A 26,321-nucleotide genomic window follows, 5' to 3' on the forward strand; every position below is an offset into this window, starting at 1 on the left:
ATCTAAGTAGATAGTGATAATAAGGCCACTCTACCTCTTATAATATCACGTTAAGTATTTAAGTCGTCTGTAAAAAAATTTATCTGCCGTTCGATAGAAATTACGTTTCAGAGAAACAAACACGACTTATCCGACATGCGTACTCCAACCATTACACATATATTTAAAGGCTGAATATTCCTACTACGGGTCAGTAATTGAACGACGGACCCATATATAGCTTCTTCATCTATGAGTCCATTAATGAATGTTGCTTCCTAAAAAAGATGGTCTAAATTACATGAAAAACGAAGCCCATAGCCCAACGCACTCCCCAGACAAACAATAGGATTATCAACAGAATTATTAAAACCATACAAAGGGTAAATGACAAGAGCAGGAACTTGTAGAATTCACGATGCACCCAAATTTAGTTTTCCTAGTGTAAAAAAGAAACAACATGATATATATGCATAATCAAATAACTTCACCATCCACATTCCAATTCAATATTCCTCCAAATCCAGATGTTGCTCTTGCCTACACCTACCAACCATTCTTAGCTTGCTTCGGCAATGGTATCTTGTTAGTGTATGTAAACAAAAGAAACCCAGACAGTCAACCATGTATCTTCAACAAAGATCCCTCCTTTTCTTCTTCTTCTTCTTCTTCTTCTTCTTCTTCTTCTTACAACTTTTAGCTTTAATGGTTTCAATCCCATCATCAAACCCAAACCCACAGTTCCCATGCCAAGCTCCCAACTTTAACCTACCCCTTGTGCAACACTTCCCTGTCCATCACAGACAGAGCTCAATCCCTCGTTTCTCTTCTCACCCTTGAAGAAAAGGTCCATTGATCAATTGTCCAACAATGCTTCTGGGATCCCAAGGCTTGGAATTCCCCCTTACCAATGGTGGTCGGAGTCTCTTCATGGGATCGCCAGTAATGTCCCTGGAGTTACCTTCGATGGCCGTGTTAAAGAGGCCACAAGTTTCCCTCAGGTTCTTCTCACAGCTGCTTCTTTCAATAGAACCCTTTGGTTCAAGATGGGGTTGGCCATAGGTGTTGAGGCCAAAGCCATGTATAATGTTGGACAAGCTGGTTTGACTTTTGGGCACCCAATTTAACATTTTCAGGGACCCAGACGGGGAAGAGGGCAGGAGACCCTGGGGAGGATCCCATGGTTGTTTCTGCTTATGCTGTTGAATTTATGAATGATTCCAGGGTGGGTCCTTGAGAGGTGTAGCAATCAGAGATGGGTTTGGGAGAAAGAGGGCACTTGGAGGAGGATTTAATGATGACGATGGTGGTGATAATAGGCTTATGAATTTCAGCAGATACAGCTTCAATGCCATGGTAAAGTCTTCCCTTTTACATTGTCTTTTTATTAGTAACTTTGTTTTGTGCCATTTCAAATAAATTTAGCTCAACTTATCTCTGTGAATATGAAATTTAGCTCAACTTATATGTATTGAAGTCAATTAGGCAGTTTGGTGATAAATGCCTACTTTACCTGTGTTGAAGGTTACTAAACAAGATATGGAGGATTCATATGAGCCGCCGTTTCATAGCTGTATACAGCAAGGTAAGGCGAGCTGCTTGATGTGTTCCTACAATGTGGTCGATGGGGTGCCAGCTTGTGTGCGTGGAGATCTTTTACAAAAGCTCGAAATGAATGAGGCTTCAAAGGGTAAACAAATTAGTAGTTGCTTATACATCGACAACGACAAATGAAATTTTGAAATTCAACCTTATTTGGCTAGTACTCGTTAAACGTTTTCGGGATTTTGTGTCATAATTCAGATACATCACCTCAGACTGTGATGCTGTTGCCACAATTCAGGAATACCAAAATCACACAAGAAAACCCGAGATGCTGTTGCCCTTGTTCTTAAAGCAGGTTTCTCAAATCATATCTTTAACAGCTATGAATTTTGGCTAGATCTGCCATTGGAATGTTAATTTTAAGGATTAGGATTAAGATTAAGTTGGTTGTCTGTATGAATGGATTAACTGTGGAACATATCTCGTTCGACATACTCGGAATACAATTGAGGAAGGAAGTTGCAACGAAAAGACATTGATAGAGCCCTTCTGAATCTTTCTCGGTTCAACTCCGTCTTGGGCTGTTTGATGGAGACCCAGAAAGGGGCAGTTTGGGGAGTTGGGACCTCAAGACGTTTGTACCACAGAGCACAAGATGCTGGCACTTGAAGCAGCAAGGCAGGGAATCGTTCTGCTGAAGAACGACCAAAATTCCTTCCTCTGAATAGAAATGTTGTTTCTTCCTTAGCTGTTATCGGTCCAATGGCTAACAACATAAGCAATATGGGTGGTGGCTACACAGGTATGGATTATGAAATAATGTTATTCTTCGAGGTTTATATCTTCTTCCGTAGTCTTTTTAATTTTTGGACTGTTTGATGGAGTTATGATTATGTGCTATAGAAGCATTGTAAAATGGCAAGCTACCGGAGATTATCTCGCTTGGGACTTACCATGTCTCCTTATATCTGTGTCAAGTCATATTTAATGTGTATAAATGATTGTTCTTCATATGGCAGGTGTTCCATGTGAACCAAAGAGCTTTTTTGATGGACTGCAAGGCTATGTAAAGAAGGCATCCTTTGCTTCCGGCGCTCTGATGTGCCGTGTGAGTCTGATGCTGGATTTAATGAAGCAATTCTTACTGCCAAGGAAGCTGACTTTGTGATTGTAGTTGCTGGGCTGGATTTGTCCCAAGAAACTGAAGATCATGATCGCGTTAGTCTCCTCCTGCCTGGTAAACAGATGGCCCTGGTGTCTTCTGTTGCTGCAGCAAGCGGAAGACCCATGATTCTTGTTCTCACCGGTGGTGGACCCCTTGATGTATCGTTTGCGGAAGGAAACCCGAATGTTGCGAGTATTATCTGGGTTGGATACCCTGGGAAGCCGGAGGAAAGGCACTTGCAGATGTCGTCTTTGGTGACTTTAACCCAGGTTAGTAGCCACAAGAACTATCACTCGTTATCTGTCATCTAAACACTGCATGGAATTTAAAGTTCAATATTTACGGCATTTGGAAGTTGAAAATCCAGGTTTGAGAGAATAATTGTCGGACACGAGCTAGCTATCTCTTGATGAATGGAACTAATTAATCTAATTGTGGCGCTCCAACTGACATATTTTTCTCTGTAGCACTCGAAACTGCACCTCCATCTTGCTTAGTTTTAATGGATGTTTGGATTTGGAAACAGGTGGAAGGCTTCCGATGACTTGGCATCCCGAATCGTTTACAAAGTTTGAAATGAAAGATATGCATATGCGTGCTGATCTCTTCGTGATTTTCCGGGGAGAACCTACCGGTTTACACCGGAAATAGAGTATATGGCTTCGGCCAAGGTTTAAGCTATACGAATTTCACCTACAAACTCTTGTCTGCTCCAAGAAAAGTAAGCTTATCCAGGTCCTTGACAGGCACTTCAGCTACGAATATTGCACCAGACACGAGAACTCGATTATATACGCGTCGATGAGGTGACATCATGTGATTCATTAGGATTCTATGTGCATATTTCGGTAGCTAATGTAGGAGACATGGACGGAAGCCATGTCGTCATGTTGTTCTCCAGAGCACCGAAAATTTTCGAGGGAACTCCGGAGAAGCAATTAATTGCATTCGATCGTGTGCATACTAGTTCATACGGATCGACAGAAACAAGCATTTTAGCAAATCCTTGTATCCACCTTAGCATTGTGGACCAAGAAGGGGAAAGGATATTGCCCCTTGGTGAACATGTTCTAACATTAGGAGATTTGGTGCACTCAGTGTTGATTGAAACTTAATGATGCTGTCAAATCCTAAGGAATTTGTATTGCATCTTTCAGTGCAAATTGTTTCAGATTAGATGATGTTTTCCGTTGGTATTATATTGCAATTGTTTCAGATCATTGTATAAAACTGGAAGTTATACAATGATCAATAATGATGAAATGTACACATTTTTCTTATTCCGGTCTGGAGCAAGGATCATAACTTACATCTAGGGCAGTAAAACGAGCTGAATCAAGTACGAGTATTGTTGAATTTGATTCAACTTCAAACTTCAAAACTAAGTTTGACTTGATTTAAAAGTTCACGAGTTTAAAATTATTAAACTTCATTCGAACTCCAAATAAAAAATTATAGTTCGGCTCGAGCTCAAAAAAACTTGAACTCAAAACATTATCAGAGTTAACTCGATCGAAGCTCAAACTCGAGCTTGGTTCTCAAACTCAAGCTTAAACTTCTTGAACTTGATCCTTAAGCACATGAAAACCACGTATTGCATCTTTTAAAGGAAAAACAACATATATATATATATATATATTATTATAATATTATTAATAAATTAATTTAAAAATTTAATGTCACGTGTTTTGAGTTACAAGTTTTTCAAGCCAAATATAAAATAGTTAACTTTAACTCGTTAATAGCTCGAGTCGAATTCAAACTCTAGTTGAGTCCATTGATTCAAGCTTAATTAAACTTTGACCGAATCAAAATCGAGTAATTTACAATATGCCTCGTCTCATTTTCAGGCCTAATTGCATCCTATATTAACTTTTGTGGTCGAAAAAAAGGAAAAATTGAATATTTAATCTTCTCTTCTCTACTTAAATGATCAATAATAATCAGTTAAAACACCAATCAAATTCTATCATCAAGAAAGCCGCTGAGCATCTAGCAGAGCCTTTAGTGCTGAAGGAATATACACTTTCATGTCACCCTCAACCTGGTTCTGCTCATACAAGCTTTTTTCACTCGAGAATGTTAGGGAAAAACATGACATACAAACATAAGATGAAAGCCTTGGCAAACTGCACGTTTATCGAATAAATCGAAAATGTCCAAGGATTGCATCCACAATCCTGCAGAAATGAGCAAAATCCAAGGATTGCATCCCAATCCTGTTGCTTGAGTTTTTTTTTAACATCTATAATTCATCAAGGTTGAATCATTGATCAAATTAATAATTGGATGAAAAACATGTCAGCTATCATGAGTTCATATTCGCCTTCTATTTCTTGGCCTCCTGATGTTCTGCTTCTGGTGTCTGTCATCAGCTGACGACCTCCAGAGGAACCATCACCACCCGAACCAGAATCCTTACTCATGTGCTCTCCGATCTTTGAAACAGCCTTATTGGCAGCATCCATTTTAGCCTTGATTTCATCTACATTGTCCCCTGCCATTGCCTTCCTCAATCTGCCACAGCAGACTCTATCTCTGATGCAATCTCATTTGGAATCTTGTCTCTGTACTCATTCAAGCTCTTCTCAATACTGTATATGCTCGTGTCAGCACTATTTTCAAATCGATCAAAGCTCTTCTCTCCTCGTCTTTCTGAGCATGCAATTCAGCCTCCTTCACCATCTTATCGATCTCATCCTCTGAAAGACCACCAGATGATGGATCGTGATTTGCTGTTCTTTTGTTGTTGCCTTATCCTTGGCTGAAACAGTTACAATCCCGTTGGCATCTATGTCAAATGTAACTTCAATTTGTGGCAAGCCTCTTGGTGCTGGCGGAATACCAACAAGATCAAACTCCCCCAAAATCTTATTGTCGGCTGCCATGTGACGTTCACCTTGAAGAACTTGATTCCAACCTGAGTCTGGTTGTCTGCTGCAGTAGAGAAAACCTGAAACCACAAAAGCTAGTGTTATTTTTTTGTCGAAAAGATATCTCGACACCTCTTAAGATGTAAATCGCGAGAATGCTTAACAAATTAAACTACTATATCCCAGCAAGCAAAATCACTAAGTTGTCGATTGAAACATCAATAATATTTACATACACAAAAATGGTAAGATTTCGTTTGAGAAAACAGCAATAATACCAGCAAGCAAAAAAACTAAGTTGTCGATTGAAACGGCAATGATACTTACACAAAAATGGTAAGATTCGTTTGAGCAAACAGGTGTGCATTGTTAAAACATTATGTAAATATCTGTTGCAGGCTAGAAAATATATTAAGCTGCTCTCACAATATCTATTGGAAGAAATTTAGATACTAACGGTGAAATTCTTGCACTATCCGGATTTTAATATATCTGATGCAACACAAAATGTATCATATTACTAACCTGTGATTTTTTCGTAGGATGGTTGTATTTCTGTTGATCAGCCTAGTGAAAATTCCAAGTTTCTATTCCAAGTGACAGAGGAGTTACATCCAACAGAAGCAGCTCTTAACATCACCTCGAAGGATACCACCTTGAATAGCAGCTCCCATTGCAACTGCCTCATCAGGATTAACCCCTTTGCTGGGAGACTTGCCAAAAATTTCAGAAACAATTTCTTGCACCTTGGGGACACGTGTCATTCCCCCAACAAGCAATACTTCATTCACTTCATTGATGGATATTCCAGCATCCTTCAAACAACTCTTACATGGAATTCTAGTTCTCTCAATCAGGCTGCTGACTAGACCCTCAAACTTGGATCTGGTTAGTTAGTGTTATATTTAAATGTTTTGCTCCTGAAGCATCAGCAGTTATGAATGGAAGGTTGATTTCTGTTTGGGATGTAGATGAAAGTTCAATCTTAGCCTTTTCAGCTGCCTCCCTTAGCCTCTGTAGGGCAAGCCTGTCCTTTGAGAGATCAATGTTATCAGTCCTCTTAAACTCAGTCACCAAATACTCTAATAGTGCATTGTCAAAGTCCTCTCCACCCAAGAAAGTGTCCCCATTTGTTGCTTTTACCTGATAAAAATGCTCTATAAGTGAATCAATTTAGCAAAGCAATGAACAAATCATGTAAAGGAATACAAGCATACCTCGAAAACACCATTAGAAATTTCTAATATAGAAACATCAAAAGTTCCGCCTCCAAGGTCAAATACTGCAATGATACCCTCTTTGTTATTCATCCCGTAGGAAGTGCAGCAGCAGTTGGTTCGTTGATAATCCTTTCAACATCTAACCCAGCAATCCGCCCAGCATCCTTGGTGGCCTGCCTTTGTGCGTCATTAAAATAAGCAGGAACAGTGATGACAGCTTTAGTCACCGTTTTACCAAGGTATGCTTCGGCTGTTTCCTTCATTTTTGTTAGAACAAATGCACCATCTGGCTTGGGGAATAAGTTTTTCCGTTGGCTTCAAGCCAAGCATCCCCATTGGGGGCTCTAACAATCTTGTAAGGCACCATCTTCATTTCCTTCTGCGTTTGAGCATCATCAAAACGTCTACCAATCAGACGTTTGGTTCCAAACAATGTGTTGGTGGGGTTGGTTACAGCCTGACGTTTGGCTGGAGTTCCAACAATTAGCTCCCCTGCTGGTTGAAGGCAACCACAGACGGCGTGGTTCTAGCTCCTTCAGAATTCTCAACCACTCTAGCGTTCTGCAAGATAATAATCTGAGTAACATAGTTCCATTTTCCCCAAAACACAAATGCAGATATACTTTAACAAAAGTAATATAATCTACCTTTCCATCCATCACCGATACACATGAATTGGTACCTAAGTCAATACCGATAACATCGTTTCCAACAGGTCTTGAGCTGTAATGCAGAAATAACAATATCTTAGCAAATAATAAAACCACTGAAATGAATTTATATATAAGAAACAATAAGAATACCTAAAGGGTCTAGCCAAGGATGCCCATCTGACCAGAGGAGAGCTAGCCAATGATGTCTTCGCATTTCCAGTCAACTATAACAAGAATTAAACACAAGCAAGCTTCAAAAGCCAATTACAGCAAAGTCCACACACACACACAGAGAGTAATATCTCATCATAAAGAATAGGAAGAATACCATCCCAAATTTGATTAATAAAGATAATCCAGAAACGCTCATAAGTATTAAAACATTCTAGTCTAAAATTATAATTCGGCAGCTCTGAACAAATCAAAGATGAAGCAATCCAACTTAATCTGAACAGTTAAATCCAACAACTAAAAGAGTCCAAAATGCTCTCTCTTATCAACGATCTGATCATTTGATCTAAAGAATACGACCCGTAAAAACTGACCTTCAAACATAAAATGTTGGCTAAGACACTACAACGCTCTCTCATTGATGAATAGAGGAATCAAGTTGTAAAATAAGTAAACAAAAAGTAGAAAAACAAAATACATCAATCAAAAAAATTAATTTTTGACGGAAGACAAAAAAGAAGAGAGAAACTTACGGATCTGCAAGCGCAGTGAAGGTCACGGCGCTGTAAAGCACGGCGGAGAACGGACGCAGCCATGAGAGGAGGGAAATGAAAATGCCTTAGAAGACTGGTGCTGTGCTAGGGTTTTAGCCAATATGATTGGTAGGCTTTATTTAACATGAAGGGTTTTTGTGATGGAATGACTTTTTTGTCCTCGTATCATTTCGTGTCCTGAAGGGTAACATAAGGAATGGGTCAGGAAAATGTCAACGTTCGAAAGTTGGCGTCTTGGCGTGGAGACTTGGGATCGTTCGTGGGCAGCAAGAAATATGAGTAGGGATGTTTAAATAATCGAACTAATTTAATTAATCGATCGAATTGAATTAATTTGGTTTGATTATCGAATTAATTCGGTCGGTTAATGGTTAAGAAAATTTTTAGAATTCGGTTAACGGTTAATTAACACGAATTAACTGAAATTAAATTTTAAATTTTAAATATATTATATATAACATATGGTTCAGTCCAAACAATTTAAAACCAAATTAATAATTTAAGATATAATAACTTTTAAACCTAAATCAATATTAATTAATTAAAAAAATTATATAAAATTTTTATTTTATAATTATATATTATTTAAATTAATTGTAAATTGTTTTTTTAATTAAAAATATTAAATATATTATATATAACATATGAGCTAAGCCCAAACCATTTAAAACTCAATTAATAATTTAAGATTCAATAACTTTTAAACCTAAATCAATATTAATTAATTAAAAAATTATCTGAAATTTTTATTTTATAATTATATATTATTTAAATTTATTATAAACTTTTTAAAAAAACATTTAATTTTTATATAAATTAGAAAATTTTAAAATAATTTCAGTTAATTCGAAAATTAATCGAATTAACCGAAATTTATTCGGTTCGGTTAATATTTTCGAAAAAAAATTCGGTTTGATTAACGGTTAAAGAAAAAAAATCGGTTAATTCGGTTATGATTAATTCGGTTCGGTTTTAACTGAATGAACAGCCCTAAATATGAGTTGAACTAATTCATATTAATGAATTTTTCCAATATATATATTTTTAAGAGTGAAGTCCACAAATAGTCTCCGACTATATGATATTATTTTATGAAGTCTCTTAATTATTAAAAGTTATAAAATGATCCTCTGACTGTAGAGTGTTGCTTTGTTGAATCGATCGACTATTAAAAGTTACAAAATGATCATCCACTTATTCCTTATATTTCAAACTTGTTTTTTTCCGTTAAAAAATTGATGGTGATATAAGTTGAATGTTAACTTGCTAACTATAATATAATAAAATCAGTTTCCATAATCTCAAATGACTATCATATCTCGGTCATCATGTTAACGTCTAGCTTAGGCAATCATCAATTTTTTAACATAAAATAATTAGTCCGGAACATAATGAATAGTCGAGTGATCATTTTATAACTGAATAAACAACGTACACATTACGGATATAAATGCTCAAACTCAGGACCTCTAATAAGAAAAACACTCATTACCATTGAATCTGCCCAAGAAATTTATTTGATATATTAGTTAACTGAATTAGGGAAAACTACATGTTTAGTACTTAAAGTATCACTTTATTCCATTTTAGTACCTAAACTTTCAGTTTTTTCAAAATCATACCTGACGTTTACTTTTTGTTTCATTTTAGTACCCATCGTTTACTTTTTGTTTCATTTTAGTACCCATCTTTTACTTTTTGTTTCATTTTAGTACCTCATTGTTAACTATTTGTTTCATTTTAGTACCTAAATTTTTAACGACAGGTACTAAAATGAAACAAAAAGTAAACTTTAGGAATTATTTTTAAAAAAAATTAAAAATTTAGGTACTAAAACGGAACAAAAATGATATTTTAGGTACTAAACATGTAGTTTACCCTAAAAAATATTATATTTTAAAGTTAAATATAAAAGATTAAACCATCCAAAATAAGATCATAGATATCTTTAATCCCTCTATAATTAATAGCAATGTTTGGTCCCTTTAATATTACATTGTTGGATTCACCCGAGTGGGTTAATCGGGTCTTGGGCCATTACAAGCGAAAAGAAGGCCTTTACAATATGGGCCATATTGGCACATATACATTTACGAACGTAAGATTAGGGACAGAGCCCCGAGCATTGAGCAATCTCATTTTTTATCTTTGTAATTAGGACCCCATTTTTTTCATTTTTATAATTAGGCTCCTAATTTTTAAATTTTATTTTTTACCTTTATAATTAATGTTCTAACTTTATTCAATCTCACTTTTTATCTTTATAATTGGAGTCTCTAATTTTACAATCCTTTTTTTTCACATTTATAATTGAGGCTCCTATTTTTTTAATCCCACTTTTTAACTTTATAATTGAGGCCCTTAATTTTTTTAATCTCACTTTCTTCCTTTTTTACCTTTATAATTGAGGCCCCTAATTTTTTAATCCCATTTTTTAACTTTATAATTGAGGCCCTTATGATTTCTCAATCTCACTTTCTATCTTTACAATTAAGGCCCCTAAGTTTTTTCAATCTCAATTTCTACCTTTATAATTGAGACCCCTAATTTTTTAATCTCACTTTTTTAACTTTATAATTGAGACCCTTAAGTTTTTTCAATCTCTCTTTCTACCTTTATAATTGAGGTCCCTAAGTTTTTTCAGTCTCAATTATACCTTTATAATTGAGGCTCCTAATTTTTTTATCTCAATTTTTACATTTATAATTAAGGCCTTTAATTATTTTTTTCAATTTCAAAAAATTATTTTCTCCATCTCTCTTGTTAGTTCATTTAATTTTGAATTAAATCTAATCATATTTTTCTTTTTTTTACAAGTCTTATTTTATTTTACCAAAATATTCTTTAACTCTTAGTCTTCTGCAATTTGAATCTAACGATAACATAATACATTATTCTTTATTTTATAATTTATTATTCAAAATAATCTCCATATCATAATTTATATCCACGTTCGATTTTTTATTCTCTTAGTTGTATTTAAGGTGTTTTCTTAATAAAACAATGAAACTAATGTTCGAAAAAGTTAATTTTTTTTCTACGATATGTAAATTAATTGTTTAAAGTAATAATATACTTGTTCTAGGCTTATTTTTTAGTTTTCTCTCAGGGTTCTGAAATTGTTCAAGAAGACTCTGATTAGGGATGACAAACGAGCGGGACATGTGCGAATATCCTTTTCATCTCTATATCCATTGAATATTTTTGTATCCACCACCTATCCATCATTTACGATGGATAAAATTTTAGATTCACAATCGTCCATGCGAGTATATTCTCAAATCTATCCTTACACCCACTACCCAACTCGATACCCACCACCCATTTTGTACTCATATATACCTGCGTGACACTAATCTCAAATTACACAAGTAATAAACAAAACAAAAACATCCATTAAGAAGCATAATAAAATAAACCAATGATTCATTGAGTTTATACCTTAACATTTGATTAAATTATAAGTCACGTCCTATAATTTTTTTAAGATTTATAGGATAGTCTCTAAAATTATACTTAAATTCATAATGATCCAAATTTTATATGGTACGTAATTAAGGGGGGCGAATACAAAATACGAGTAAGATCTCAAACTCATCACCTACCCACTACCTACAACGGATATGACTTTACATCCACACATTAACTGCCCACTAAATTTATATCTATTCCCACCCTAATTAAAACGAGTGGTATACGAAATCACTAAATATTTTCGTATGCCATCCCTAGGTACAACCCATAAAATGGAGGACGTTAGACCTTTGTTCGTGGGTATTCAACTGCCTTTTGAAATCCAAATCATTTTAAAAAAAAATTCAACCAATCATTTTCACATTGATTTTGACAAAAATATTATTTAGGAAACAAGGTTATGGTCCCAATAAACAAAGGTAGATTTATTAAATTATAAGAATATACATAGATATCAAAACAAATACCCATCACTTGTTTATACATTTCCTACATGCACATTACTCAAAAGAGTTCAAGTATACAGGCTGATTTGCTGATTTGCTGAATATTGCATGCATCCAAAGATATGGAATGACAGACAAATTGAGGATGAAGAATACAAGAAGAAAACCCTTTTCTTATTTCGATCAAGATTACCAGAATTGGATTTTTCATTGAAGACAGCAGCATTGGAACTATCTCCTTATTCTTCTTCTTCCCCACTAGCTGTAAACCCCTCATTTTCTCACTCATCTTCCCTCCTTTTAATTCACCACATCACCTCATCAACCCCAAATTGGTTCCCCACTGGTGTATATCAATGGCTCATAGAAATGGTTATGCTCGAGACACAGTGATTGATATAGGGAACAAGCCTGTGAATTTCACTGAAGGGCTTCAGTATGTTGATCTTACCTATACCGTGACAAAGAAGAAGGAGGTAGAAGGGAAGTGGTTGAGCCAAGAGGTGGACCTGTTGAACAAGATTACTGGCTATGCACCCAAAGGCTTCATCACCGCGGTCATGGGGCCGAGTGGTGCGGGCAAATCCACTTTGCTGGATGCTTTGGCCGGTCGTATTGCTAGTGGAAGCCTTAAGGGTAGGGTGTCCTTGGATGGAATGGCAATGAGTCCGAGTTTGATTAAAAGGACTTCAGCTTATATAATGCAAGACGATAGGTTGTTTCCGATGCTTACTGTTTATGAGACGCTGATGTTTGCCGCCGATTTCCGGCTCGGGCCGATCTCGAGGAGCGAGAAGAGACAGCGTGTCGAGAAGTTGATTGATCAGCTTGGACTGACAGTAAGTTCCCTTTTGCAGTTTCAACTTTCAACCATGGTTCTAAGTCCTTTTTTTGTTAACTGTTTCGATTCTTGCAGTCCTCCTGGAACACTTATATAGGTGATGCTGGGACTAGAGGAGTCTCGGGTGGAGAGCGCCGCAGGGTTTCAATCGGTGTTGACATAATTCATGGACCATCCTTGCTCTTCCTAGATGAGCCAACTTCAGGTCTAGACTCCACTAGTGCTTACAGTGTCATCGAGAAGGTTCGGGACATTGCAAGATCCGGTAGTACAGTGATCCTTACGATTCATCAGCCTTCATCTAGAATCCAGCTGCTCCTAGATCATATGATTGTTCTTGCTCGTGGCCAGCTCATGTATCAAGGATCACCACAAGATGTCACTCTGCATCTTAGTCGGATGGGGAGAAAGGTTCCCAAGGGTGAAAGTCCAATAGAGTTCCTTATTGATGTGATTCAAGAATATGATCAATCTGAATTCGGAGTCGAGGTGGTTGCTGAATTCACGAGAACTGGACGAAAACCACCGCAACTGACAGAAGAACAAATCTCTGTTTCAACCGCTGCCCCAACACCACCCCCAGCTAACCTTGGCCGCCGGCATCAGAATGAAGGGAGAGGTTACCAAGCGAAAGATAACTGGCGCCTTGCGTTGCAAGCAAGAGAAGATTCGACAACCGATTTGGATGATCATAGTTTGAGAAGCCCTTACAATAATACATCAAGGTCATGGAGTACTAACCACATTGGAGTGGTGCAGCAACTCATCTTCACCCCAACAAGGCAACGTACCGATAAAAAAGCTCCGAACCCAATGAGGTAAAACAATTGTATTTTTAAGCAATTTCAAATTTCAGAGGAAAAGTTTTAAATTTTAGATATATAAGACTGAAATTCTTCCATGGAATTATGCAGTTCATCCCCTGGATATTACACATACTCGAGCGATATTCTTCCAGGAACGCCAACGCCTCACAGCAGCGACTATACCGTGAATGAAAACGATTACCTAACTCCTGATGTTGCTCCAAAGACCTTAGTTCATCCCTTGAGTCCCAAATTCTCAAATTCCTTCTTCCCCGAGATTTGGATTCTCATGCGACGTAACTTCAAGAACATTAGGCGTACGCCCGAGCTTTTTCTTTCAAGACTTGTCGTACTAACCGTCATGGGCATTATGATGGCTACGATGTTCATGAATCCCAAAGTCAGCATGCAAGGCATCACCAATCGCCTTAGCTTCGTTATCTTCACCGTCTGCCTCTTCTTCTTTTCTTCCAACGATGCCGTCCCAGCTTTCATCCAAGAGCGCTTCATTTTTGTTCGAGAAACTTCCCATAATGCCTATAGAGCCTCTGCTTACACCATAGCTGGCCTCATCACTTACCTTCCTTTCCTTGCACTGCAAGCCGGTGTCTATGCTTGTATTGTTTGGAAAGCCTTGGAGCTTAGGGGACCATTCTACTATTTCTTTGTCGTCCTTTACGTCTCCCTTCTTTCCACCAACTCGTTTGTGATGTTTGTGAGCTCGGTGGTGCCAAATTATATCTTAGGGTACGCGATGGTGATCGCTTTCACCGCTCTCTTCTTCTTGTTCTGCGGCTACTTCATGAACAGCCACGACATTCCGTTGTACTGGAAATGGATGAACAAGATCTCCACCATGACATATCCATATGAAGGCATCTTGATGAACGAGTATCAAACCCCGAATGTTTTCGGGTACGATCCAGCCATGAGACCCGTGACAGGATTCGGGATCTTGAGTTCACTCAAAATCAGTACCGAAGAATTCAAGAAGTGGGAAAATGTTCTCATAATGTTAGGTTGGGCTGTGTTTTATAGGCTGTGTTTCTATATAGTCATCCGTTTCGGATCAAAGAACAAGAGAACATAGGAAAATCAAGAGGAGAAGGATGATGATGATGACGACGGTAAAAATGCCTAAAGTTTTGTATCATTTATGCTGTTGTTTCCCTGTCAAAAACATTTGGACCATACACCAATCAAAAGGAAAAAAAAGTGCAAAGCGTTTTTTGCAGTATGTATCATCAAGAGACCATGTCTAATGCTTGGAATATGCCATCTATTCTTCGTAAACATTGAAAAGACCTCGCTGATAATAAAAGCCAAAATCAGAAGTAATAAGACAAACAAGATGTGGTTTTGTTTTTTGTTGATTAAATATAGAATGATTTGTTCAACAAAATGTCAGCATACACTTTGGGATTACCTCCATTAGATATGTTTTCAATAGGAAAAACAAGGGCCTAATTAAAGATTGAGCTTCTGTAAGATCGGGTCAAATTTTTTCAACCCAAACCCGAACCTAAACTTTTAAAATAAAAACCAACCCGACTAAATCGGATCGGAACTGGTCGGATTTGGGTGAAGTTGCCATCCCTATCCCCATTCCCAGAGCCTTGATTTAGAGAGTGACAATCATTTCAATGTCCATGATCTCCAAGCCTTGCACATTTTATTGGATAGATATCTAGCAGCTGTAACACCACCAACCGTCAGTACACCTGATATAGCTTGCCTTGCACTTGAAACCCTTACTGTTCGCCTCAATACCTTCTGCATGCATTGTGCAGCCTCTTTTCTTGACCCAAACCCCAACCTATTATCAACTTCACCTGCTCATATTAAAACAACAGTTACATTGCCATTGTCAATTATTTAACAGAATCTATCTACTACTCCAACTTAACTAGTGGCGGGTATAATGCAAAAAGGCATAATGTCAAAAAAATACCCCTAACGTTTGACTAAATAGTCATTTTGGCCCTAATCCTTTTTTTGGAACATTTTGACCCCCAACGTTTCATTTTGGGTAAAAAGGCCCCTATGTGGATGGAAATTGTTAGTTAATGAATGATTAATGCTCTAAAATAAGGGTCCTTTTACCCCAAAATGAATCGTTGAGGGTCAAAATGCTCTAGAAAAAAGAATAAGGGCCAAAATGACTATCTAGCAAAACGTTAGGGGCCTTTTTACCCTAAAATGAAACGTTGAGGGGCCAAAAGGACCGTTTCAGTAAACATTGGGGGCTAATTTTGGCATTTTGCCAAATAAAAGGTAATGCATTCAGTTCTAGGCAAACAGCATGTAAGTGTACACTTACCAGATTTACTAATTACTTCCATCTTTTCTTTCTTTATTCCCATTCGACTTCTAATACTTGGAGGAAGGGAAGATACGTGTGAGCATGTCACTGCTAAGCCACAATCCTGATTTCAACGGAGAACATTATCAAAATCAATAGTCTCAGTGAAAACGATATCTTGTATACAATCTCAAAGCTCCGAATCTATGGCATGAAATATACGATAACTTCTCCATAAAAGTTCAATGTCATTTAAATTTTCCATTTACACCCTTTTCCCCGTAGGAGGTGAAATCAACAAATACAGAGAAGGATAAAAGTACCAACCTCAAACCTACAGAGCAACCTAAAATAATACTGACGGCAAACCAGGTTCATGTAAATTGAACTATGCAGGCTGCAATACTAATGAATACAGGATAACTTCAGGATGCTAGTCGTTCTTTGTTATATAAAAGTCAGCCTCAAAAATGAGTTGCAACCCAGCTCGGTGCCTTTTAGTATTTGCATTTTTACCTATTAAAAAAACTTGGATAAAAGAGAATGCAGGGACTTCTTTTTCTGCTAAAGCTTTTATGTTTTGTTTGGAACTTTATAGATGAGCAATAAATACAACCAAATTATAAGCTCTATCTAGATAGGAAGAAGAAGAAGAAGAAGAAGATAACTTAGTTAAGCATATGAGCAATAAATGAGACCAAATTAGTTCTTTAATTTGAATTCATATAAACCTGAGATATATTTGCAAGTTGATTTGTAGATGACGAGAATCTTAAGAAGTCTTTGTCTTCATACTCTAGAAGAAATGTCTTATACATGGTCCGGAATAAATCAAACTGCCCTCGTACAATCTTCTTCACCTGAATCAACAACATATCCTTCTTGCATCATAACCAATTTTTTTTTTTTTTTTGAAAGGAGCATCGTAACAAATAAAACCAGATTAAATGAAAATTGAAAAAGAAGCAGTGGGCAATTAACAAAAAAAAAGACAACAATGGTATACCTATTTTTATTAAACTTTTTCCGTATATTTAGAGGATCGTACTCTCATACATATATTCAACTATGTTTTGGATGCATATACTTTAAGAAACATGAAAAGTCTAGGTAACATAGTTCACAGGGAGGAATAGGAATCATTTCACATGGATTAGAAATTGAACATATTGTAGGATTAAAGCAGCAGGACACGGTTTAGAACCACCACCATAACCAAGGGGTAACTAGCAGAGGGTTAATTTGGCTTCTCCAAGAAGATGGGAATATGGTAAGAGGCACTAATGGTAAGTGAACAGTTTCGTTGGTTTGGGTTTACATCAATCATAATGGCGAGAACTTGATAAATAAAACATAGAAAAAAGAATTAAATTATTTGTTTGTTAGAACTTATAGCTCAAATGCCATACCAAATAAAGAATTGAAAGTGCTCGTAACTCAAAATTAAGTAAACTACTCTGCAACTTTGATGTACAAAACCAATGTAAATTTCAGAAGCTGAATTGCACAGTCAATAGCTAACCTACAAGATATTTTCTTCAAATTTTCATCTTAAACTTAAGTTTTACCTTATTTCGATCCTCCGCAAAAAGCATACGCAAGTCACCCATGTATGACAGGCTACATATTTTGGCATACAGGTCTTCCTAAATGAACATGGAGTTGATTATAAATATGGTAATATGATATTTAAAAGAGGGAAAACAGAAACAAAGCTAACCTCTGTGAATTTGGGTGGTAAGAGGAGGAGAGCAGCTGACACAGCAGCTCGAAGGTTAACTGAATTTACATTTTCAATATCCAACTTGTCCACAAGCATATTTACCTAAACAAAAACGAAGTTATATGAATACAAATCAACTCTACAGAATAACTTATATAGGATACTATTATGAATGGTGAATATGCTTCTCATTTGGCAAACGAGAAAACAAAGGCTATTTAATGTAACATGAGACGAACTTTTCAAGACAGTTAACAATAAGTTAGAAAATGATATCCATTTTTATAGTACTTTTTTAAAAGACAATATAATAGAAGGATACAAGATAAAAAAAAAAGAGAATCACATTTAAGAAAACATACTGGTTTCTGTAAACGACCACTCAAATACAAGCTCTCCCAATTTAATATGTCTTGAATCAAGTCATTCATTCGAACAACTCCATATTTCAGCATCTGCCATCCGCAATGCAGCCAAAGTGTGAGAAATTTAAGATTTAAAGTGTACACCTATAATCCCTTTCAATAATCATACTAAACATAAGATCTCACATTGTTAATACTCAATACCTTGTTATTCCAAGTAACATATGGGTTGAAGTGTACTCCTACTCCTATATTGTCAGCAACACCAGTAATCTACAAACCAACAATCTGTAGTCTGAGTTATTGGAAAATAAAATTAAACGTGTACAGATGATATATATATATATATATATAGAGAGAGAGAGACCAGTTTTGCCCCACCAAGATGCACCATCCATGAGGCGTAATGATCAGTATTCATTTTTAGATTCTAGGTGGGAGAAAGACAAATAGGTTAGATTGATGAAAATTTAGGTGGGGGGAATCACAATGTAAAGAATTGTTAAATAGCAGTGGCATAGCTTAATATGAATCTCACCTCAGAATGCCATTGCAGGGGATCAGAAACACCAAGCATGTAATCGGTCATTGTTGACTGTAAAAAAAGTTAAGAGACAAGGGGGGAATTGAAGAAATGCAAGTAGGTACAGAGTGATAGTGAAATAGAAGAACCTTGTCGGGATTGGTCGAATGAAGAGCCGAGCCATAGACACAGCAAAACTCAACCGGGGGAATAGCTTTAAGAAAATCCAACAGATGGGCATGAACTGCGTCCTTATCAACCATGTTTTCTACTTTTTGGAAGTGAAGAAGTAAAGGGTTGAACTCGGCTCCAATGTTAGCTAGGTCTGTTGAATGAAAATTAATGTAAAAAACTTGCTTACAGGACACATGCAAAGTTAGTTTACATCAAACACATGCAAAGTTAGTTTACATCAAACACATGCAAAAGAAGAAGGAAAAACAAAGTTAAGACAGCAACCAATTTTCCCAATCTAATCCATTTAAATGGCCAAGTCCGATACCTGAAAACACCATGTTATGCAATAGGATGCATAATAAGTGGTTAATAATATGTTCATCGGTTATTCAGGTGTTCTGGTAATAAGTCACGTGTTTGAGGCATTTTATCAAATAGTTTATGGGCATTAATTCCAAATTACTTTTTTCTTTCAATATTCGTTTCTTCTCTCTTCTCCTTTCTTCAATCTCAGTTTCTTTCTGGTTCAATCATCTTTCCCACATACCAAAAAACCAAACTTACTTCGATTCAGTCGTATAAAAATAACTGAAATGAAAAGGCGAAACTTGGATCATTAATACTTACAGATACCAAGTAAAGATGAAAGAGTTTCAATTTGCGGCAGAGCTAGGATCTCAGTATCGAAATTTCAAGTGCTAGGATTTAAGAGGAATACATGGGAGAGTGATTGCATAAAATTAATGTAAAAATGTTTATTTTGTACATAAAAATAAACAAAGATGAGTGTTCCGTCTGAATTATTTTATTTTAAGTTTTATTTTTAAACATATTAAGTATGATTACGTTATATTTAAATAATTTTCTTATAAGTAGGAGGATTAAGCGATAATTCAATTCAATATTGTGATAATTAAAAAACACCTAATATATTCAAGATCACTCTTAGTTTTCTAAAAAAAACTTGGATAAGTAATCGACCTATCCTTTTAAATATTAAAACACCTTCTTTTAAAAAAGTTGACGTTGGTCAGGATGTTGTTCTGATTTAAAGTTGGGATGAAAGATCGGCGAATAACAAATCCGACTTCTTGTGAATACACTTAGCGACGATCCGTTAAGGGAAACTGAAATCGAGTTCAATTCTTAGATAGACAACATAATCCGAGTCAGACTTTTCTTAAACTAAAAATTGTTTTTGCACTAACGACAATTGTCGTGGTTTGTTAAATTAAAAGCTGAATTTCCAAAGATTGGCTTTGGAAAAATCGATTGCCGAAGTGAAAAGCAAGTTACATGGATAATACCTTGTAGACTGTAACCGGCGTAAATCCTGAAATAAAAATTTAATTTCGATGATCAGAACAAATTGAGTCAGTGCGAAGCCTAAGGATTCTTTTTACTATATTTATTTTCAACTTTACATTTTTTATTTTCTTTATTTTCACTGTAAATTATTTTTTCTTATTTAATCATTTTTATCAAAACTCCCTATTTTATTTTCTGCATATCACCTAGTTAAAACAATTCAAATCGAAATTTGAAAATTTTCTAAGTCCATGTGGATTGACATTTACTTCTCTTTACTACATGTCTCTTTCTTATATACCATTGAGAAGAAGGAATTTGTTTTGACATCAAAACAATAATTGTCAGTTCACGATCTACGCAAGCATCCATAATCACACATACAAATATAAAATACATATTAGTATTCTTACTAACATTTTATACATAATAATAATACCCAAAAATACTATTATTTTTTAATTCTTCTCTTATTCATCTTAACTTTTCCTTTATACTCATAATGGATCTTTCCCATTATTTCTTCATATCAAAGCTTAAATACCCCCAATAAATTTCCAGCAAGAACCTCAACAAATCCTTTATTACTACATAAGTTACTAACTTTTCCAACATTTGCCATTTTGTACTTAAACTTTGTCAACTTTCCAAAATGACTTAATTTTACATTCTAACTCTAATTTCAACCCCCAAATAGTAATTTCCAGCAATGCACATGAACTATTGAGTAATTAAAAATTCAGACCATAATTTTCAAAATTATTGAATGGGTCTCAACATTTACAAAATTACATATTGTCCCAAAAAATATCTAAGGCTTGTAGAACCTTCTAAACATCATTTCTAAGACATGGGAATTTTTTTCACAATTCCCCCCATTAAATTCCTTAAATTCGAATACTATGTAGCTTATGGTTTCAAGGTTTTCACTAGATTTGAGCATGAAATCAACCTATATTCCTCATTTTAAAATCTCTACAATTTGGGACCTTTAAGATCAATCAATATTAGCATGCTATATTGGTACCAAATGATAGAGCTCATCGAATAGAACAATTTTCTATTTCACGTCTTAGTCCAAAAACCTAAGGAAATTGTTTGGAAATGATTTTTTTTTATTTTACCTAGGGTATGAAGGAGCATGAAATGAATCTTGAAGAAGAACTTATTTTCATGAAATTTCTAGTTAATTTCATGTTAATATGTCATTTACTAAGTTTAAATGAATATAAAATTCATTTAATGAGAAATGTCCATTTTACCATTAATGAAACCTTATAATTCCATCCATACCAAGCCACATAACCCTTATCATCTTTATAAAGTCAAATATGAACAAATAATTTACTCTTTATAACTTTACCCATGCTCTTTTCCAAAACTTCAATCTTGCCATTTTCATCAAACAATCCAAATTGAACATGGAAATAAATTATCAAATCCAATGATCCACTTTATTTTCCATCAATTTAAAATCTGGAAATAATATTTTTAAGCATAATTTATTATCCTTAAAATTTTCTCTAAATTTATGCTCTATTTGATTTACTGAATTTTTGCCAGACTTTAATACTTTCTAGCTTTTAACACAAATTTCGGATCAAAAATTTGAATACCAATAAAAATCCATTCTTGGGGTTAACTATTCATTTATATAATAAAAAATATTTTTGGGGAAATTACCACTTTGATCCATAAACTTTTCCCAATTTTATACTTTCATCACCAAACTTTCAAAAATTATGTTTTAGTCACTAACCAAAATTTAGGGTATTACAATTCTCCTCCTTAATAAAAATTCATATTCAAATTTTAGTACGTACTTGATGTGAAGATGAGCGAATACTACCTTTTCATGTCGCCATCTCTTTCCCAGGTAGCTTCATTGACTTTATGATTTTGCCAAAGAACTTTGACCAAAGGAATCATCTTGTTCTATAATTCTTTGAATCCTCGAGCCAAAATCTCTACTGGTTCTTCTTCATAGGTCAAATCTGGTTGAATCTCTATTTCCTCCGGGGTAATGACATGCGAAAGATTTGATCGATACTTCCTTAGGAGAGAAACATAAAAAACATTATGGATATTTTATATTTCCAGAGGCAATGCTAGCTAATAAGCCACTGATCTGACTCTTTTCAAAATCTCATAAAGTCCAATAAATCTCAGACTCAAATTTTCTTTGTGTCCAAACCACAATACATTCTTCCACAACAATACTTTAAGAAGTACCTTATCACCCTCTTGATATTCAATATCTTTTCTCTTCAAGTCTACATGAGACTTCTGTCAATCAGAAGCTATCTTGAGATTACCTTGAATAATCTTTACTTTATCTTCCATCAAGTCAGGGTCAATTAGATCTCGATCTTTTAGCTCGAACTAATTTAATGGTGTTCGACACTTTCTCCCATATAAGGCTTCATATAGAGCCATCTTGATGCTTGATTGATAACCGTTATTGTAAGCAAATTCTGCTAAAGGCAAATACTTTTCTCATGATCCCTTAAATTCAATTACACATGTCCTTAGCATATATTCCAAAATCTTAATAGTCCGCTCAGACTGACTATCTGTCTACAGATGAAAAGCTATACTAAAATTCAATCGAGTACCCAATGCCTCGTACAAAGACTTCTAGAATCTCGAAGTAAACCTTGGATCTCTGTCGGATACTATCGACACAAGCATTCCATGAAGCTGAACTATCTCTTTTATATACAACTTAACATATTTATCCATCGAGTAATTTGTCCGAACTGGAATGAAGTGAGTTCTCTTGGTCAATCTGTCAATAATCACCCATATTAATTCTTTCTTGTTGGGTGTCAATGGTAACCTTATAACAAAATCCATGGTAACTTGTTAACACTTTCATTCAGGGATAGATATTGGTTGTAGCAATCCAAAAGGCACTTGATGTTCAACTTTCACTTGTTGACACTCAAACACTTTGCAAAAAAAAAAAAAAACTCAGTGATAGCTCTTTTCATACCAGGCTACCAATACCGACTCTTTAATTCCCGGTACATCTTGTTTCTACCTAGATGCATAGTCAATGGACTAAATTGCACCTCAGAAAGTATATCTTTCTTTAAATTTTCATCGTCGGGAATGCAAAGTCTCCAGGATAGTACAAACATCTGTCAGTCCTGACTTTAAAGTCCTTAGTCTTACCTTTTTCCACTTGCACAATTCTTGCCAACCATTTTTCATCTTTACCTTGTATCTCTTTTATTGAATCCAAAATCATCATCTTTAACTTTAACTTAGAAGTCAAGGCACCATCTTCATTTAAAGATAAACACGTATCAAAAGCTCGTAAAGCTGCAAAAGTCTTTTGACTAAGTGCAACAACCACCACATTAACCTTTCCTGGATGATAATCAATGATCACATCATAATCTTTTAAGAGTTATATCCATCTTCTCTGTCTCAAATTCAACTCTTTTTGAGTAAACAAGTACTTTAGACTTTTATGATCCATATAAATATAACATCGCTCACCATATAGATAGTGGCACCAAATCTTTAGAGCAATCACAATCGCTGCCAACTCAAGATCATGTGTTGGATAATTTCTCTCATGATTCTTTAACTGTCTCAAGGAATAGGCCACAACCTTACATTCTTGCATAAGCACACATCTTAAACCGTTATGAGATGCATCGATAAATACCACATAATCTTTACCTAATTCTGGTTGTACTAGAACTGGTTCCTCTGTTAAAATTTTCTTTAGCATTTCAAAGCTATCTTAGCACTTCTTTGTCCAAAAAAAGGCATATATTTCCTTAAAAGCTTGGTTAGCGGTGAAGCTATCATTGAAAAGTTATTTACAAACCTTCGATAGTAACCAGTAAGTCCCAAGAAACTCTTAACCTCAGAAACATTCTTTGGGGGGTTTTCATTCCACTATAGCTTGAATTTTCTCAGGGTCTACTATTATACCTTCTATTGAGACAACATGGCCAAGGAAAACAACCCCTGTCAACCAAAATTCACATTTTGATAGCTTGACGTACAAGTTTTTCTCTCGAAGAGTCTAAAGAACAATACAAAGATGAGCATCATGCTCCTACTTCGTCTTTGAGTACACCAAAATGTCATCAATAAATGCAACCACAAACTGATCCAAAAAAGGTTAGAAAACTCGGTTCATCAAATCCATAAATGTCGCATGAGAATTAGTCAAACAGAATGACATTACCACAAACTCATAATGTCTCTACCGAGTCTGAAAAGTTGTCTTCAGAATATCCTATTCTTTTATCGTTAGATGGTGGTATCCAAATCGAAGATCAATCTTAGAGAACACTGTTACACCTTTTAATTGATCAAAAAAATCATAAATCCTAGGAATAGGATACTTGTTCTTTATTGTCACTTTGTTCACTTTCGGTAATCTATGAATAATCGCATCGATCCATCTTTCTTTCTCACAAAAAGCACATGTGCTCCCCAAGGTAAAACACTATGTCTAATAAAACCACGATTGAGTAACTATTACAAATGAGCCTTTAATTCTTTTAACTTGGTTGGATCCATTCGATATGGAGCCATAGAGACAAGCTCATTACCTGGATAAACATCAATCTTGAATTCTACCTCGCGATATGAAGGTAAACCATGTAATTCATCTGAGAAAACATATGGAAATTATCGAACTGTTGGAATATTACCCAACCTCACTACAAATATTTGAGTATCTATCACATTAACTATAAAAGTTGTAAATCCTTCTAACATCATTTTCTTCACAGTCACTACTGATATCACATTAGGCAGTGATATCGCTTTTTCACCTATTATAATAATCTCTGATCCCTTCACATCTTTAAGAAATAATCACTTCTTGCGATAATCTACCCATCCATAATGAGGATACAACCAATCCATGCTCAAATCAGATTCGCTGGGAACATAACCCCTTGAATCTTAATGGGGCATTTTCTATATATACGTGACACTCGAGCACTATGACCCAAAGGGTTTATCGCTATCATGTCACTTGAGAAAGGTTCTAATAGAATACCTCTGTCTCTAACAAGCTTTGTACTGATATAAGAGTACGTAGAACTAGGATCAACCAAAACCAATACATATTCAACAAATAAATGAAACGTACATGTTATAATATGTGGGTCATCTCGATCCTTATTAGTCTTGATGTTATAGATTATGGCTATTCCCCGAGTCTCCGGTCGTTGAGTTGACTTATATGGTCCTCCGGTTCTAGCTCTTCCTATGTCTCTCTGAGTAGTTTCTACTAGTCTCTCAGTCTGAGTTGGTTTTATCCCCAGACTTTATAGGACAATCTCTAGCAAAGTGGCCAATGTTATCACAATTGAAATAGACGCCACTGGAAGCTTTGCATACTTCACGATGGAACTTGCCACACGTCTGGCATGGCGAAGGTCGATCATTGGGTGCTATGCCCGAACTAGCAGTAAATGACTGAGATTGTTTATCTTTATGTGAAACTGCAGTAGAACCATATCTATTATTGTATCGGGAACCTGAACCTTTGCCTCTTATGATAAGAAATTGAGGATGCTCTTGATCTTTTCATTGTCTTTATGCTTTTATCTAAAGCGAGTGTCTCATCTTGAGCCCTTTCAATTTCCTTTCCTCAGTTTTTCACCTTCTGCAGGGTAGGAAAGTTCAAATCCAAAATTATCTCTTTTATCTTAGGCCTCAAACTCTCCATCAATCAATCACGTCGAGCCTTGTCATTGGGAACCGTTTCTAGAACAAAGTGGCTTAACTTTTTGTATTCGGACTATTAATCATAAATTGCCAGATCACCTTTCTTCAGATTGAGGAATTTCAGCAACATCGCTCGCATGAATTGTTCACTAGTGTACTTGTTCTTGAATTCATCCTGAAAGAATTACCAAGTCACTCTTTTATGTGGCTCATACATTATGGTGTTTATCCACCATACTCGTGCTGATCCTCACAGTAGTGGTATAACCCTATCTAGTCTCTCAGAGTCTGAGCAGTGAAGATTATCTAATATCACTTTGATGTCATTTAGCCATAAGTCCGCATTAATCAGACCTTCATCTTCTTCTCCATATAACTCGGGTGCTCCCAGACTTCTCAATACTTTTGGAATTGATATTCAAGGAGCTGGCAGAACAGGGGAAGGTTGATATTGAGCTAAGATCGCATTAAGAGCCTTCATAAATGC

The 26,321-nt window shown here is 35.6% G+C and overlaps 2 protein-coding genes and 2 pseudogenes across 3 annotated transcripts; 2 read left to right on the top strand and 2 right to left on the bottom strand.

Annotated features, from left to right (window-relative positions):
- The first annotated feature begins 492 nt into the window (after nt 1-492).
- Nucleotides 493-3,857, top strand: LOC120123675 (annotated as a pseudogene).
- A 1,069-nt stretch (nt 3,858-4,926) lies between these two features.
- LOC120123672 lies at nt 4,927-8,262 on the bottom strand (annotated as a pseudogene).
- Nucleotides 8,263-12,414: 4,152 nt separating this feature from the next.
- Nucleotides 12,415-14,840, top strand: LOC120123671 (ABC transporter G family member STR2-like). Its single transcript, XM_039142511.1, has 3 exons — nt 12,415-12,919; nt 12,997-13,739; nt 13,836-14,840. Exons 1-3 carry the CDS (start codon nt 12,437-12,439, stop codon nt 14,815-14,817), a joined length of 2,208 nt encoding a protein of 735 aa, XP_038998442.1. The 5' UTR covers nt 12,415-12,436; the 3' UTR covers nt 14,818-14,840.
- A 470-nt stretch (nt 14,841-15,310) lies between these two features.
- On the bottom strand, nt 15,311-19,525 carry LOC120123595 (phosphatidate cytidylyltransferase, mitochondrial-like). Of its 2 annotated transcripts, XM_039142442.1 has the most exons (11): nt 19,445-19,524; nt 18,790-18,965; nt 18,656-18,712; nt 18,485-18,547; nt 18,322-18,390; nt 18,115-18,207; nt 17,750-17,854; nt 17,598-17,675; nt 16,761-16,889; nt 16,048-16,153; nt 15,312-15,559 (listed from the first exon to the last, which is right to left on the bottom strand). In XM_039142442.1, the coding sequence occupies exons 2-11, from the start codon at nt 18,901-18,903 to the stop codon at nt 15,363-15,365; spliced, it is 1,011 nt and encodes a 336-aa protein (XP_038998373.1). In that variant the 5' UTR covers nt 18,904-18,965; nt 19,445-19,524; the 3' UTR covers nt 15,312-15,362. The 2 variants fall into 2 exon arrangements, with proteins under 2 accessions (XP_038998374.1, XP_038998373.1); XM_039142443.1 differs by lacking the exon at nt 18,485-18,547 and having other exon boundaries at nt 15,311-15,559; nt 19,445-19,525.
- Between the last annotated feature and the right edge of the window lie 6,796 nt (nt 19,526-26,321).

The sequence above is a fragment of the Hibiscus syriacus genome, unplaced genomic scaffold (assembly GCF_006381635.1).
Source record: "Hibiscus syriacus cultivar Baekdansim isolate YM2019G1 unplaced genomic scaffold, ASM638163v2 tig00110402_pilon, whole genome shotgun sequence".
Lineage (NCBI taxonomy): Eukaryota > Viridiplantae > Streptophyta > Magnoliopsida > Malvales > Malvaceae > Hibiscus > Hibiscus syriacus.